The sequence below is a fragment of the Acomys russatus genome, chromosome 24 (assembly GCF_903995435.1).
Source record: "Acomys russatus chromosome 24, mAcoRus1.1, whole genome shotgun sequence".
Classification (NCBI taxonomy): domain Eukaryota; kingdom Metazoa; phylum Chordata; class Mammalia; order Rodentia; family Muridae; genus Acomys; species Acomys russatus.
This window is the reverse complement of record NC_067160.1, coordinates 58,522,125-58,535,279: the sequence shown is the minus strand read 5'-3', so window position 1 is coordinate 58,535,279 and position 13,155 is coordinate 58,522,125. Positions and strand designations below refer to the sequence as shown.

General features: G+C 57.1%; 2 protein-coding genes across 5 annotated transcripts; both read left to right on the top strand.

The window, feature by feature from the left end:
- The first annotated feature begins 792 nt into the window (after positions 1-792).
- On the top strand, positions 793-8,966 carry Card9 (caspase recruitment domain family member 9). 2 transcript variants are annotated; one of them, XM_051166593.1, is made up of 13 exons: positions 793-928; positions 1,051-1,333; positions 1,710-1,847; positions 2,918-3,222; positions 3,313-3,492; positions 3,650-3,793; positions 4,115-4,240; positions 5,885-6,076; positions 6,450-6,491; positions 6,922-6,970; positions 8,248-8,321; positions 8,666-8,742; positions 8,817-8,966. In XM_051166593.1, exons 2-13 carry the CDS (start codon positions 1,150-1,152, stop codon positions 8,914-8,916), a joined length of 1,611 nt encoding a protein of 536 aa, XP_051022550.1. In that variant the 5' UTR covers positions 793-928; positions 1,051-1,149; the 3' UTR covers positions 8,917-8,966. The 2 variants fall into 2 exon arrangements, with proteins under 2 accessions (XP_051022550.1, XP_051022551.1); XM_051166594.1 differs by lacking the exon at positions 4,115-4,240.
- A 158-nt stretch (positions 8,967-9,124) lies between these two features.
- Positions 9,125-10,898, top strand: Dnlz (DNL-type zinc finger). 3 transcript variants are annotated; one of them, XM_051166596.1, is made up of 3 exons: positions 9,128-9,444; positions 9,756-9,899; positions 10,733-10,803. In XM_051166596.1, the coding sequence occupies exons 1-2, from the start codon at positions 9,217-9,219 to the stop codon at positions 9,882-9,884; spliced, it is 357 nt and encodes a 118-aa protein (XP_051022553.1). In that variant the 5' UTR covers positions 9,128-9,216; the 3' UTR covers positions 9,885-9,899; positions 10,733-10,803. The 3 variants fall into 3 exon arrangements, with proteins under 3 accessions (XP_051022554.1, XP_051022553.1, XP_051022552.1); XM_051166595.1 differs by having other exon boundaries at positions 9,130-9,444; positions 9,760-9,899; positions 10,733-10,898; XM_051166597.1 differs by lacking the exon at positions 9,756-9,899 and having other exon boundaries at positions 9,125-9,444.
- Positions 10,899-13,155: the final 2,257 nt, after the last annotated feature.

The window sequence follows — 13,155 nt, the reverse complement described above, 5'->3', positions numbered from 1 at the left end:
CAATAGGCCCACCCAAGGTTCAGAGGCACGTCCCCTGGGTCAACCAGAAAGTGCAATAGGAAGCTGAGAACTGCTTCTGAAGAATAAACCTGCTGTGGCTGTTGTCTAAAACGTTGCCCGCCTCTTCTGGGCGGTATCTCAGCGTTCTCCAGGGCCCGGGGACTGAGCCAGGGGCTCTATGGCCACCTTAACTCTGTCCTATAGTCAGTGGAGCCACTCACTGAGGCTTCACCTGTCCACAGGTAAAGCACTGGGTGGTTCCACATGAGTAATCCTACTATGTACAACTGGCCTGACTGATCCCCAGTATGTGGCCAGAGGCCAGGGCTCATCTGGGGCAGAAAAAAAAAAAAAAAAAAAAAAACCACAGGATTTGCTGGTGCCCAGCACCTGAAAAACTGGAGGGGGGCAGCATCAGATGTCTGCTAGAGACCATGGATGACATTGCCTGCCCTTCCAGCGTACCCCAGCCCAGCAGGGAGACAGGCATTCTTCTGCAGCCAAGTCTCAGTTGCCCTCCCAGAATAGCACCATACCACAGGCAGCTGCCATAGGGCTGTTGCATCACTGGCAAGCTACAACGGAAAGCTTGAAGGACATGGGGCCTGTCAAGGAATGAGGAAGTCTCACACAGGCCTGGCCCCCTGGCAGAGTGAGAAAAGCCTCCAGCCAACATACCTCTCAGTCCCCACCTGGGCATGGGCCAGCCAGGGGCCATGCCACCCTAGAAGGTGCTATGTAGGCTAGCCACTAGAGGTAAAAGCTCCTACCTGTAGGAGCACCTTAGGGTGGAGGGCAGGAACTGGGAGCAGGGCTACTGGACAAGGACTGCTCTTGACCCCAACCTGTCCCTTTCCTGACACATATCCAGGTGACTCGGGGAGAAAGCTTGAGGTGACCAGAGGGGCAGGAGAGCTGCTTGGGGAAGGTGAGTTTCATACCTCCAGTCTCCCTCAGAAACTGACCTGACATGGAGCTGAGGGGATGAAGTCCCTTATGTCCTTGCCCAAAGCCCTGAGCTGGCACTCACAGGCCTGGGTCCTGTTGTAGGCTGACTGCTCGGCTCCAGGCGCAGCAGCAGGACACCAGGAGGTGGGCCCTTCGTCAGCGGCTCTCCCCAACCGTGACCAACCCTGACCTGCAGAGGACATGTCAGACTACGAAAACGACGACGAGTGCTGGAATGCCCTGGAGAGCTTCCGGGTGAAGCTCATCTCTGTCATTGACCCCTCACGGATCACACCCTATCTGCGCCAGTGCAAAGTCCTGAACCCTGATGATGAGGAGCAAGTGCTCAGCGACCCCAACCTGGTCATCCGCAAGCGGAAAGTGGGTGAGGGCTGCTCCCATTCCATCAGGCCCTAGAACCCCGTGATCCCCACCCAGCTCCAGCTCCGTGTAGGGTGGATGAGTGAGAGCCTATTCTCTCTTCATGACAACTTGCTGCTGCCCAGAGGAGAGAAGGGGGTTCCCACCATTGTTTAGACCCTGAGAGAGTCACAGCACCCTGTCCTGCCTAGACTGAGACATGCAGAGTGCCTTATGCAGTAGCCCAGATCCCTCTGCGAGGTAGGGTCCAGAAGTGTGGGGGGGAGTGGGGGGGATCTACAGCTTGGGATCTCTACCCAGAACTTTATCTGCTGTCCCACGGGCCCCACAAGCTTTTCCCGACCCCAGCCCTTGGCCTTGACTCTGTCTTCCACCTGAAGGTGTGCTTTTAGACATCCTGCAGCGGACAGGCCACAAGGGCTACGTAGCCTTCCTTGAGAGTCTGGAACTCTACTACCCTCAGCTATACAGGAAAGTCACTGGCAAGGAGCCAGCGCGTGTCTTCTCCATGATCATTGGTGAGAGGCACCAGGGTGGGTTGGTGCTGTGGGTGGAGTCGGGTGCTTCTCTGACTGCATTGGAATAAACAGTCTGACACAGCCCTGTGGTGCAAATCAGCGTTGTGGTCCCTGGGGAGTATGCTCAGGTGGGCAGGGGTCGGGGGGGGGGGGCTTCAGCATCGTGGTCCCTGGGGAGTACGCTCGGGGGGGGGGCTTCAGTGTCATGGTCCCTGGTGAGTACACTCAGGTGGGCAGGGAGGGGGGTGCAGGGGGACTGCAGCAACGTGGTCCCTGGGGAATACTCTCAGGTGGTGGGGTGAGGGGGGAGGCTTCAGCGTCATGGTCCCTGGGGAGTACGCTCAGGTGGGCAGGGGTGGGGGGGCTTCAGCGTTGTGGTCCCTGGGGAGTACTCTCAGGTGTGGGGGGGGCTTCAGCATCATGGTCCCTGGGGAGTATGCTCAGGTGGTCGGGGGTGGGGGGCCTTCCTGGATTGCTGAGGTCCTGCTGGTCTCCAGAAAGGGAGCCCTTCTCTGCTTTTCCTACTCACATATTCACTGAGAAGCGGTGACCCTTCTAAAGTGCCACTTCCGCAGGGCCCAGTTGTCAGCCAAGGGCGGAGTCTTACAGTTTGCAGAGGCGACAGAGGATGTTGGAATAGCCACAACCCTATCAGTCCTCGTTCCTCTCATAAAGTAGAGAGGGCTAGGTGTGATACTGCGCACCTTTAATCCCAGTACACGGGTGCCGAGGCAAGCAGATCTCTGAGTTAGAGGCCAGACTCAACTACATAGCGAGACCTCATCTCAAAAGGGGGCACGGGGTGGGGTTGGGGGGCAACTGAAGTCCTGGCATGCAAGTGGTCCTGAGTTAGACTCTCGGTCAGTTCACCTGTGAGAGGCAGCAAGGCAGACTGGGCCTAGTGAGCACACTCAGGCTTAAGGGACCATCAGCTTTCTCCATGGGAGGCCAGTAGTGCTCCCTCTGTCCCTCAAACTGCCAGTCTTCAAGCACACACTTGGGGATGGGGATAAGCCCAGGGTCTGCAGGTGACAGCTACAGGCTCCACTTGACACTCCATGGTCCCCCAGACGCATCCGGAGAATCGGGCCTGACGCAGCTGCTCATGACAGAGGTGATGAAGTTGCAGAAGAAGGTTCAGGACCTGACGGCCCTTCTGAGCTCCAAGGACGACTTCATCAAGGAGCTGAGGGTAAAGGACAGCCTGTTGCGTAAGCACCAGGAGCGGGTGCAGCGGCTCAAGGAAGAGTGCGAGCTGAGCGGCTCGGAGCTGAAACGCTGCAAAGATGAAAACTATGACCTCGCCATGCGCCTGGCGCATCTGAGCGAAGAAAAGGGCGCAGCGCTCATGCGGAACCGGGACCTGCAGCTGGAGGTGATCACTTGCCCCACGCCCGCGGGGGGAGGCGGGGGGCGTGGCCCTGACCCGGAGGAGGCTGCAGCTGACTGGACTATCCACCCACAGGTGGACCGGCTCAGGCACAGCCTCATGAAGGCGGAGGATGACTGTAAGGTGGAGCGCAAACACACGCTGAAGCTCAGGCACGCCATGGAGCAGCGGCCCAGCCAGGAGCTGCTGTGGGAACTGCAGCAGGAAAAGGACTTGTTGCAGGCCCGGGTGCAGGAGCTGGAGGTCTCTGTGCAGGTAGGGCTACCGGAAGTGCGCACCAGGCCCCACATTTGCGGGGCTGGGGGGGGGGGGTTGGTGGCGGGCGGGGGGGCGGGGACTTCAACAAGCTGGGCACATCAGCGTAGCTTCGTGGGCCTCCTCAGCCGGGCTTGTTGCCCTCTACCACCTCCAGGAGGGTAAGCTGGACAGGAACAGCCCCTACATCCAGGTGCTAGAGGAGGACTGGCGGCAGGCACTGCGGGAGCACCAGGAGCAAGCCAGCACCATCTTCTCCCTACGCAAGGACCTCCGCCAGGCCGAGGCCCTCCGGACCCGGGTGAGAGAAGAGGGCGGGCAAGCATTGCCCACTGGGTACCTGGAAGGTGGGGTCTGGGACCTAGCTCACTGTCTCCCCTTCACTAATTCCTAGGGTAGGTACAGTGGTGTCTATCCACAGCTTTGGGGCTTACCATGTGACCAATGGTGGCTGAGGCTGTGGCTTTGGATCAGGCTAGCCTACTGAGGCCTGGGACTCCAGTGCCTTCCCCATCATTTTAGCTAGCCTGATCTTGTGGACTCTGGAGCTGTTGCCCTGAGTCCAGCCCAGGCACCAGGTGGGCAACGGAGAGTTGCTGAGGCCGAGCGGTGCTTCCTGCAGTGCGTGGAGGAAAAGGAGATGTTTGAGTTGCAGTGCCTGGCCTTGCGCAAGGACGCCAAGATGTACAAGGACCGTATCGAGGCTATCCTGCAGCAGATGGAGGAGGTATCCATAGAGAGGGACCAGGTGGGTACCACCTTGTGTTCAGAAGATGAGAACGAGAGGAGTGCCGGAGCCAGGCGGTGGTGGCACACGCCCTTAATCCCAGCACTCAGGACACAGGGGCAGGAGGACCTCTGTGAGTTCGAGGCCAGCCTGGTCTACAGAGCAAACTCCAGGACAGCCAAGGCTACACAGAGAGACCCTGTCTTGAAAAACAAAACGAAAGAAAGAAAGAGAGGAGAGGAGAGGAGTGCTGAGGTACTAGTACAGCAGCCTTTGGAGCAGTGGTCAAAGCATTTTTTGTTTATTTGCGCACAAGGTAACTTGGCAGTGTTGAAAGGTAGAATTTGGGACCACTTGTACCAACACAGGAGAGTTTGCCTCACTCAGAGGAAGAGCTTATGTAGCAGGGGAGTCACCATGGCCCCTGTGTTGGGTAGAGTAAGGACAGGTGGGAGACTTCAGTAAGGGAGAGGAAGCTGCTGGCTGCACAGGTAAGGCTGGGACCATGTGGTAGAGGAATTGGTCATGGCTGCCTGGTCATAGGCAGTAGCAGAGTAGTAGCTCGTACCTGGAATCCCAGCACTTGGAGGTTGAAACAAAACAAAACAACAAAATTACTGTGAATTTAAGGCCAGCCTGGATTACACAGTGAGTTCCACGCCAGTGTGGGCTCCGATGTGGGACCTTGTCTCCAAAAACCAAAACAACTGAGCCAGGTTTGGTGGCCTGAGCCTGTAATTGCAGGATTAAAGGAGGGGGCTGGAGAAACAGAAACTCAAGGCCACTCTCAGCTACACAGTAAATCTGAGGCCAGCCTGGGAGAGTGAAACTGTCTCCTAAGGAACAAAAGAAAAAGCACTGAGTGCGCATACCTTCAAACCCAGGTGGATCGCTGTGAGTTCAAGGCCAGCCTAGTCTACAAATTGAGTCCAGGACAGCCAGAGCTACACAGAGAAACCCGGGCTCAAACAACAACAACAACAACAACAAAAACCCCACAGCCATTGATCATGTTCTTTTTAAAAAATATTTATTTATTTATTATGTATATAGTGTTCTGCCTGTATGTACACCTGCAGGCCAGAAGAGGGCATCAGATCACAGTATAGATGGCTGTGAGCCACCATGTGGTTGCTGGGAATTGAACTCCGGACCTTTGGAGGAGCAGTCAGTGCCCTTAACCTCTGAGCCATCTCTCCAGCCCTGATCATGTTCTTGATGTCAAGCTGCATCCAGATTTTATAAAGGTGCCCCACGGGTGGGACAGGGACACGCCCTGACTAGCTGCTGGGGATGCTTCTCAGTTGGACCCCTAAGAGCAACCTTGAGTATTAATCATGGAGAATTTTAGCTGCTTCTTTGTAGTGTTTTTCTTTTAAAATTAATCTGTATTTTATTGTTCTGAGACCGTGACTCATGTAACGCAGTCTTGCCTCCAAAGATGACCTTGAACTACTGATCCTGCGAGGATTCTGGGCATGGCCTACCCAACCCAAGTGTCTGTTCATTTGTACCGAGAGCCCTGGCTGCATGGCAGACCCCTCCAGTTCAGCAGCTCCAACTGGGCCTTCTGGTAGAGGCCGGGATCTGTACTGGCAAATTGAGAGCCAAGAGCACCTCTGGCCAGGCCCCTCACTGAGGGTGTGCCCTCTGCTATCCCTGCAGGCTATGGCCTCCAGGGAAGAGCTGCATGCACAGTGTTCCCAGAGCTTTCAGGACAAAGATAAGCTGCGGAAGCAGGTTCGAGAGCTGGGTGAGAAGGCAGACGAGCTGCAGCTGCAACTGTTCCAGAGTCAGGGCCGGTTACTGGCCGCCGAGGGCCGGCTCAAGCAGCAGCAGCTGGACCTGCTCACCCTGGTAGGCCTGTGTCTGCTCTCTATCCGCGGTGGTCTGCGCAGGGAGGTAGCTGGGGAGGGCGAGGGGCAGGGCAAGATTACAACCGCAAGCATGCAGCCTAGTACCCCCATTCCTAGCCTGGCATGGCTGATGCCCTGCTTGTGGCCTCAGAAAATGCCTGGGCCTTCCTGAGTCCCCCCTGCTCAACCCTGTTTCAAAAAACAAAAAACAAAAGACATGTTCTGGGCAGGGTCCTGGAGAGAGGCGCTGACATGGCTGAGATGTGTGCAGGGGCTCCCTAGAGGATGGGACCCTCACCATGCCTGGCCATCCCATGCCCAGGTGCTTGGAACCCCTACAGCCCACTGACCAACTCCCTTTTCTGTGGCCACAGAGCTCCGATTTGGAGGACACTTCACCCAGGAACTCCCAGGAGGTGAGTGTGACCCAATGAGTGGGCGAAGAGTGGGCCTCTCCCTGGCCTTCCACCTCCATCTGACCTCATGATCATCTCCCACATGACCCTATTCCCTTGAACCGGGCTATCCCTGCTCTCCCATTTGGTCTGGAAACGGGGAAGAGTGCTGGCCAAACTCCAACACCTTTGCTTGTGAGCAAAGTAAGGCACAGACCAATGCCCGTATCCTGGCCTCTGGGGACAGGAACTTCATGCTAGAGTTCCCTTTGCCTGTTGGCCTGGCTGGGACTGAGTCTCTGAGGATCTCTGTGCAGAGGGGTGACAGTGATGGCTGTGCCGACTGAGGAGATGGAGTCAAGTGGGCAGTGGGGTGGGCCACAGCTAGTCCTGGAAGAGCAACGGTGGCTTGTAGCATGGCCTGACTGGGTGGCATGTCTCTCTCTGGAAGCTCTCACTGCCTCAGGACCTGGAGGAGGATGCCCAGCTCTCAGACAAAGGTGAGGCTTCTAGGCTGTAGTCTCTTGACCTCCCTGAACCCTGTCCCAGCCTCAGCCCACAAAGCTGTGAGACTGACTTTGTCTTTAGCATTCACACCACTCCGAGGATGGAGAAACTGAGGCAAGGAGTGGCAGTGGTGAAGAGCTAAATTCTTAGGCTTAACACACCTAGAGAATAAGAAATCTGATTTGAACATGGGGCTTAGGTCTCAGGGGCTGTTGCTCAGAGGGCAGTGAGTGTGGAGTCCCCATTCTACACAGGTCCAGCTTTCCCTACCAGCCTTCCTCCTCAGAGGGAGAGACTAGCCAGTAGTACCCAGGTATGCTCAATGAGGAAGTGAGGGATGGAGCCGTGACAGGGCAGCAAGCAAGGAGGTGGGGTGTGTGCTAGCCACAGTAGCAGGCTGACAGGCAGGACTCTCCTCTGATCTAATAGTCGGCTCATTAGGCCTGGAGGTGGCAGTTCCGGGAGCTGGTGAGAACACAAGTGTCCTGGAGGAGCTGGTGGGGGGGTCTGGTGCAGGGAGGGGCCCTGAGAGCTTCCGTGAGAAGTCAGACTTCCTCAGCTCCTGCCTTACCTACCCTAACCCTAACCGAAGGCAAAAAGAGGAACAAGCGGTGCAGATGGAGAAGTGTGGAGGTGGGTCACCTGCTTCAGCCCCCAAGACCCAACTTGGGGCCACTGAGTCCCATGTGGGCACAAAAGGAGGAAAACCCAAAAACAGCCGGCTCCCTAGAAGGCATGCCAGGAGTTAGGCACCACGAAAATGAGAGGGGTGGGGGGAAGGCTGCGGGCTGCTCTCAATACCCTGAGCCCTCCTGGTGGTCGGAGTCCGCCCTGGACACCTTCTGCCTGGAGGCTTGAGCCTTGGTCTACCCAGGCCCGGGGGAATGCTGGATCTGGCCACCTGGACCCGCTCTTCTAACTAATGTAGTGTACTTGCTCTCACCTCCAGAGGCTCTGAGCCCTCCACTGAGGCTGCTCCCACCCCACCCATGGGAACCACTAAGCACAAAAATGTTGCCCAAACAACAAGGACACAGCGTGGGGCATGAATGAGCAATCTGCTCTGGGGACCTGGAGTCTTTCCTAGCCATCTGTCCTTGTATATGTGGTGACAGTCAGCTTGGAGGTGTGGATGGGTCCTGTCTGTGAAATGCAGTCTCCAGTGACTTGTGTGACGGTCCCAGCCCATAAGGCTGGCCTGGGCTGTTAGCAGGGGGAGGTAGCGGCCATGCCAGATGGGACCCCCCACAAGTACAGCTCTTCCTTTCAGGTGTCCTGGCAGACAGGGAGAGCCCAGAGCAGCCCTCCATGGCTCGGAACAAGGAGCAGCTTTCACAGACCCATGTAAGGCTGATTGGGGCCCCCAGAGCCCTGGTGACTAAATGGCTGATCCTGGGGAGAAGGGTTACTCCACCTGTACCCCTGGACAACTGGGGACCACAAGGTCTTTGTATGTACGATGTAATGTCTGCGAACAGAACCCTAGGTGTGAAATGGTTGGACAGGGGACAGGGGTTAGCGATGAAAGTTCACTGTCAGCCTGGCTAAACGGATAGTTTCCCCCATGCTCACTCATCTCGGAGTCCAGCAGGCCCCACGGCCAGCTAGCTCCGCATCACACCTGATGGAGTCCCAGGACAGCCATGGGAAGCCACGGTCTCCATCTGTCGGCCCGGTTCCTTCTGCAGGAGACGGAGCCCAGCAGCAGCGAGCCCCCGGAGAAGGAGCGGCGGCGCCTCAAGGAGAGCTTCGAGAACTACCGCAGGTGTGGGGCAGCGGGCAGGGCAGCAGGGCAGGCGGGACTCCTGCGCTTACCTGCTCACACTGCGGGTCCCACAGGAAGCGGGCGCTCCGCAAGGTGCAGAACAGCTGGCGGCAGGGCGAAGGGGACCGCGGGAACACCACTGGCAGCGACAACACCGACACCGAGGGCTCCTAGCGGACTGCGCCAAGGCTGAGCATCTGTGTAATTGTGAAGGGGTGCTGTGTTTTTTTACTGTGCGCTACACATACATTGTACAAGTACTGGAAAACGGAGCTAAATAAAATGACCACCGAGCCGAGCCTGTTGGGCCATTGCAAGCGGGGTGACACCAGGGGGCGATATAATGCAGTGCATCATGGTGTACAGAAGCCGAAGAAGGCCGCTTCCGGCCACGGCGCCCTTTTCTAAAATGGCCGATGCAGCCTCAGTCGCACGGGGCGGTGTAAGAAGAGGCGGCTAAGGACCACAGTCGGGATGTTGCGGACAGCGCTGGGCCGCGTGCCGACCCTACTCCGTAATGTGCGGACCCGGGATCTCGGACCAGGGCGTCTTTGGGATTCGGGGGCTCGCCTAAGGACCGCGGAGATACGTCGGGGCTGGGCCTGGGGCTGGCGGAGCTCGAGCTCCGCGCCCGCACCAGGGCGTGTTGCGGCGCTGGGGCGCGTGAAAGCGGACCACTACCAGCTCGTCTATACCTGCAAGGTGGGCGCGGTCGGCAGCACCCGGCGCTGGTTGCTTTCCTGAATGTGTAGGGTTCTGGCAGAAAGGGCTGGAAAGTCTTGGGACGGGGAGGGGGCGGAGTCTCACGGAAGGGGTGGAGCTAACGATGAGGGGCTGGGCCTTCTGGGAGGTGGGTTGGGTCATCAGGAGACACGCGTTCTAGGAAGTAAGGGCTTGAACTGTCTCCTAGATGAGACCGTCTGGGAAAGGGCTGGGGCTGTCCCTCAGAGTGGAGTTAGCCCTTGGGAAGGGCATGCCTGTGTATTCCTGGCCTGACCACCTCTCTAACCCAGCTAGGTCTGTGGGACCCGGTCATCCAAGCACATCTCAAAGTTGGCCTATCACCAAGGCGTGGTCATTGTGACTTGCCCTGGCTGCCAGAATCACCACATCATCGCGGACAACCTAGGCTGGTTCTCTGACCTGAAGGGGAAGAGGTGAGGCCAGCTGGGAGGATAGGAGACAGGAGGATTGTGGCCCTATATGAGCCTGGGTCCTGGGCCGGCAGCATGGTCCGCTGCTTGGCTTCCTTGGGACCCCTCTCTCTACCTGGACGGCCCGGCTTCCACGTGGACCTGGAAAGAGTTGAATTTGAATTTCAGATAAACCAGGAATGGCCCCCAAATGTGGCCAACGATACCTCTAGGCAGCTCAGCCTAGGTCTGTGGCTCTAACTCTGTCCCTGCCTGACCTCTGATCCCTCCGTGATCTTGTCACTTTCTAGTGGAGGATTTTTGTCCTTTGCCAGCTCAGGGCAGATAGAAGAGTCTGTGTAGCCTATGGAGCGGGTGCTGGCTTTCAGTTGGTATTCTCACTTTTGGGAGAGCCATGGGGAGGGCCAGGAGGTAGTGTGGAGGATGGGTCTATGGCTATGCCTGGTGGCTTCTTAGTGGTTGTGAGGAGGGATCAGTGGCAGAGTCTGGACAGAGACAAAAGGAGAGACTGAGAGATAAGCCTGCAGGCCTTGGGTCTCTAGGGTCCACCTGTGGGACCCGTGCTGCAGAGAAATCTCAGCTGTGATGTGTAGGAACAGAACAGAACTGCAGGGGTGGCGGTCACCCGGTGAGAGGCAGGGCCAGGGCCCTTCATGGTCCACTGTGCAGGAGAGATGGCTTCGGGGATGGTGCTTATAAACATACACCATTAGGTGGTTCTGAGAGGTACTGGTGTCATGTGAATGCTGGGACAAAGTGTTCCAGGCCCAAGCTGACCATGGGGGTGCCCTTGAGGGAGCCCGGTGTAAGGCTAATGCCGCTCTCCTGTCTCGAAGGAACATTGAAGAGATCCTAGCAGCCAGAGGAGAGGAGGTACGCCGGGTGTCTGGTGATGGTGCCCTGGAGCTGATACTGAAGCCAGCTGACCCGCCTGCTACCCCAGAAGGAGGTGAGGGTCCCACCCACCCTGGCAAGATGGAATCGAGCTGAACTGTACACCCCACCCCCCCACCGCTGAGGACTCCGGGCTCACAAAAGCTGCTGCAGTCACCTGGAGCCCTCAAGCCTGCTGCTCCCTGTCAGTAAAAGCCTTCACCGCCAGGTGCCGGGCCTGGGCTCTTGTTTTTCTTCTCTGAAGTCAGAACAACTCTGTGGTTCTAGGACCCCCGTCTAGCCTTATGATGGGCCTACATCTTCAGAGGAGTCTCTTCCTCCCTGTGTATAGATAACTAGTTCTCCATTCTCCGTAGGGCTGGGGCTGGCGTTGTGTTAGGCTTGTGGCCTTGGGCAGTTTTTGTTCCTCAGAACAGTGTGCCACTTCCTCCCATATTCCCTGACACCCCTGGCTAGCACCGGTGGCTTCTGTTGGGTGAGCTAGTGTCAAGGCCAGCCCCCAGGCTTGGCTTTTGTAGCGGAACAGGCTGCTCAGTGTGGCCATAGACCTGCAGAACAGGGCTCCAGTGCTTAGAAGGAGAATGATCTGGAAAGCCTCCCCTCCCCCATGAGCTGACCCCACCCTCGCCCCCCAGTTCTTCCTGTGGTGAGGGCTAAGAGAAGATGTGTGGAGTGATGAGGGCCACGTTGTGCTTACGTTGGCGTGTGGTTCATCTCCTAACTTTGTTTGACATGCCTTCAGGATGTTCTCGTGCTTAGGAAAGCAAGGAGACGCGAGAGCAGGTTGGGCTTTTTGCAGGAGTTTCTGGGCCTTGTGACCTCCAGCATTAATCACTACCCCATCTGGCAGGGAAAAACCTGGGGCAGGAGGGTGGAGAAGGCAGCTGAGTACAGTATGACAGTGACACAATGCCTCCCTGTCTCCAGGGACCCAGCTAGTGATTAGCAGTTCGCTCTGGGCCGTGGGAGGCCGGGTGCACTTGCAGCCTGGGCCTCCACTCGATTACCCCCTGTCCTTCCCTCGGCAAACACCCTGCTATTATCCCCACCCAGAGCCTCCTGTGCCATTTGTGCGAACTGTCATAGTCCTAGAGACAGAGCCAGCCTCCTACTCCAGCCTGCTCCCTGTGGAGGACACAGAGGTCAGAGGGGGCTGACTGTGTTGCTTGGGGGCCTTCCAGTGCAGGAAGCTAGTGGAGCCTGGCCAGGCCGTCTCGTGGTCAAGTGTCTGGATCAGAGTTTGAGGAGGCCTGGAGATGGCTAGACCTGATGGCAGGTCCTCTGGATGGCAGAGCCCACGGTTTGGACTCACCTCTTATGTGTGCCTTCTACATGTCGCTGCTCCCCACATGGGGCCTCACCTCCCATTACTGCAGAGTCCACACACCACCCTGTTGTGCAGATTCAACCTGGGCCACAGTTTCCAGTCCTGTGGCCAGGTCCCCAGCAGCCTGGAGTTCTGACTACTAGTGAAACTGTCTACTCCTCTCCTCCCCCCCCCCCCCCCCCCCCACGCTGTGGAGACTCTAGGAAAGCCCTACCCTAGCATCCGGTACCTCTTGGCAGACCAGTGCGTTTAGCATGACTCCTGCGGGTGGCACGGCTGCCTCTCCATTGCCTTCCCAAGGCAGCTGCCTTCTGCAGTGCTCCCAGCCTGTCTGGAAGACCATGGCTGTGCTCTGGACTTTAGAGACTTCCTTAACCTATTTTAGCCTATATTCTGCCTCCTTTGGGCCAGGTCAGGCCTCTTCCCCAAAGGCCTAATCAGGACATGAGCGCCATGGTGCTGCTCACCACATGAATACTGAAGACAAGCCAGGCCCTCTCCAAACTCCTGATGCTTATAATGACAACATGAACTGCCAGGAAAAAGGAAGCCCTGTGGCTGGGTGCAATCCACTTAGGGTGAGGCTCTCAGAAGGGCCGGTCCCCATAGTGTTCACCAATGCACTGTGACATCCTGGCTTCTGATACCTGACTCTGGAAAACCAGGATTATGGAGACAGCCGAGAATACAGCAGGTAGAGGCCCTGACCCAGCCACTCCATTGCTACACGCATCAAGGACACATCTCTCATGATCTCAGGTGGCTTGGACACTGGAGGACACTGCACTGGGCAAGCCAATACTATGTCCAAGAAGGCCGACTGACACAAATTCCAACAGAAGCCACACTCACTTGGCAGACTTTTATTTCTGGGTAAAACAAAAACAAACGTACTTCTCGGGTTGGAAAGAACCCGTGAACAACATGGCAAACACGTGTGAGCAATAAATACACATGTACATTCAAGTATGCGGGCGGCCACCACGTCCCGCCCGAGACCCTGTGCTCTGTTATCTGCTTCTGCCCGCGGGGTGCTGT

Excerpts from the sequence above, each read along its gene's own strand:
- Card9 (XM_051166593.1), top strand. The coding sequence starts at position 1,150 with ATGTCAGACTACGAAAACGACGACGAGTGCTGGAATGCCCTGGAGAGC. Across the intron at positions 1,334-1,709 it reads CATCCGCAAGCGGAAAGTGG|GTGTGCTTTTAGACATCCTG; the intron begins GTGAGGGCTGCT and ends TTCCACCTGAAG. Across the intron at positions 8,322-8,665 it reads AGCAGCTTTCACAGACCCAT|GAGACGGAGCCCAGCAGCAG; the intron begins GTAAGGCTGATT and ends TTCCTTCTGCAG.
- Dnlz (XM_051166595.1), top strand. The coding sequence starts at position 9,217 with ATGTTGCGGACAGCGCTGGGCCGCGTGCCGACCCTACTCCGTAATGTG. Across the intron at positions 9,445-9,759 it reads AGCTCGTCTATACCTGCAAG|GTCTGTGGGACCCGGTCATC; the intron begins GTGGGCGCGGTC and ends TAACCCAGCTAG. Across the intron at positions 9,900-10,732 it reads TCTGACCTGAAGGGGAAGAG|GAACATTGAAGAGATCCTAG; the intron begins GTGAGGCCAGCT and ends CCTGTCTCGAAG.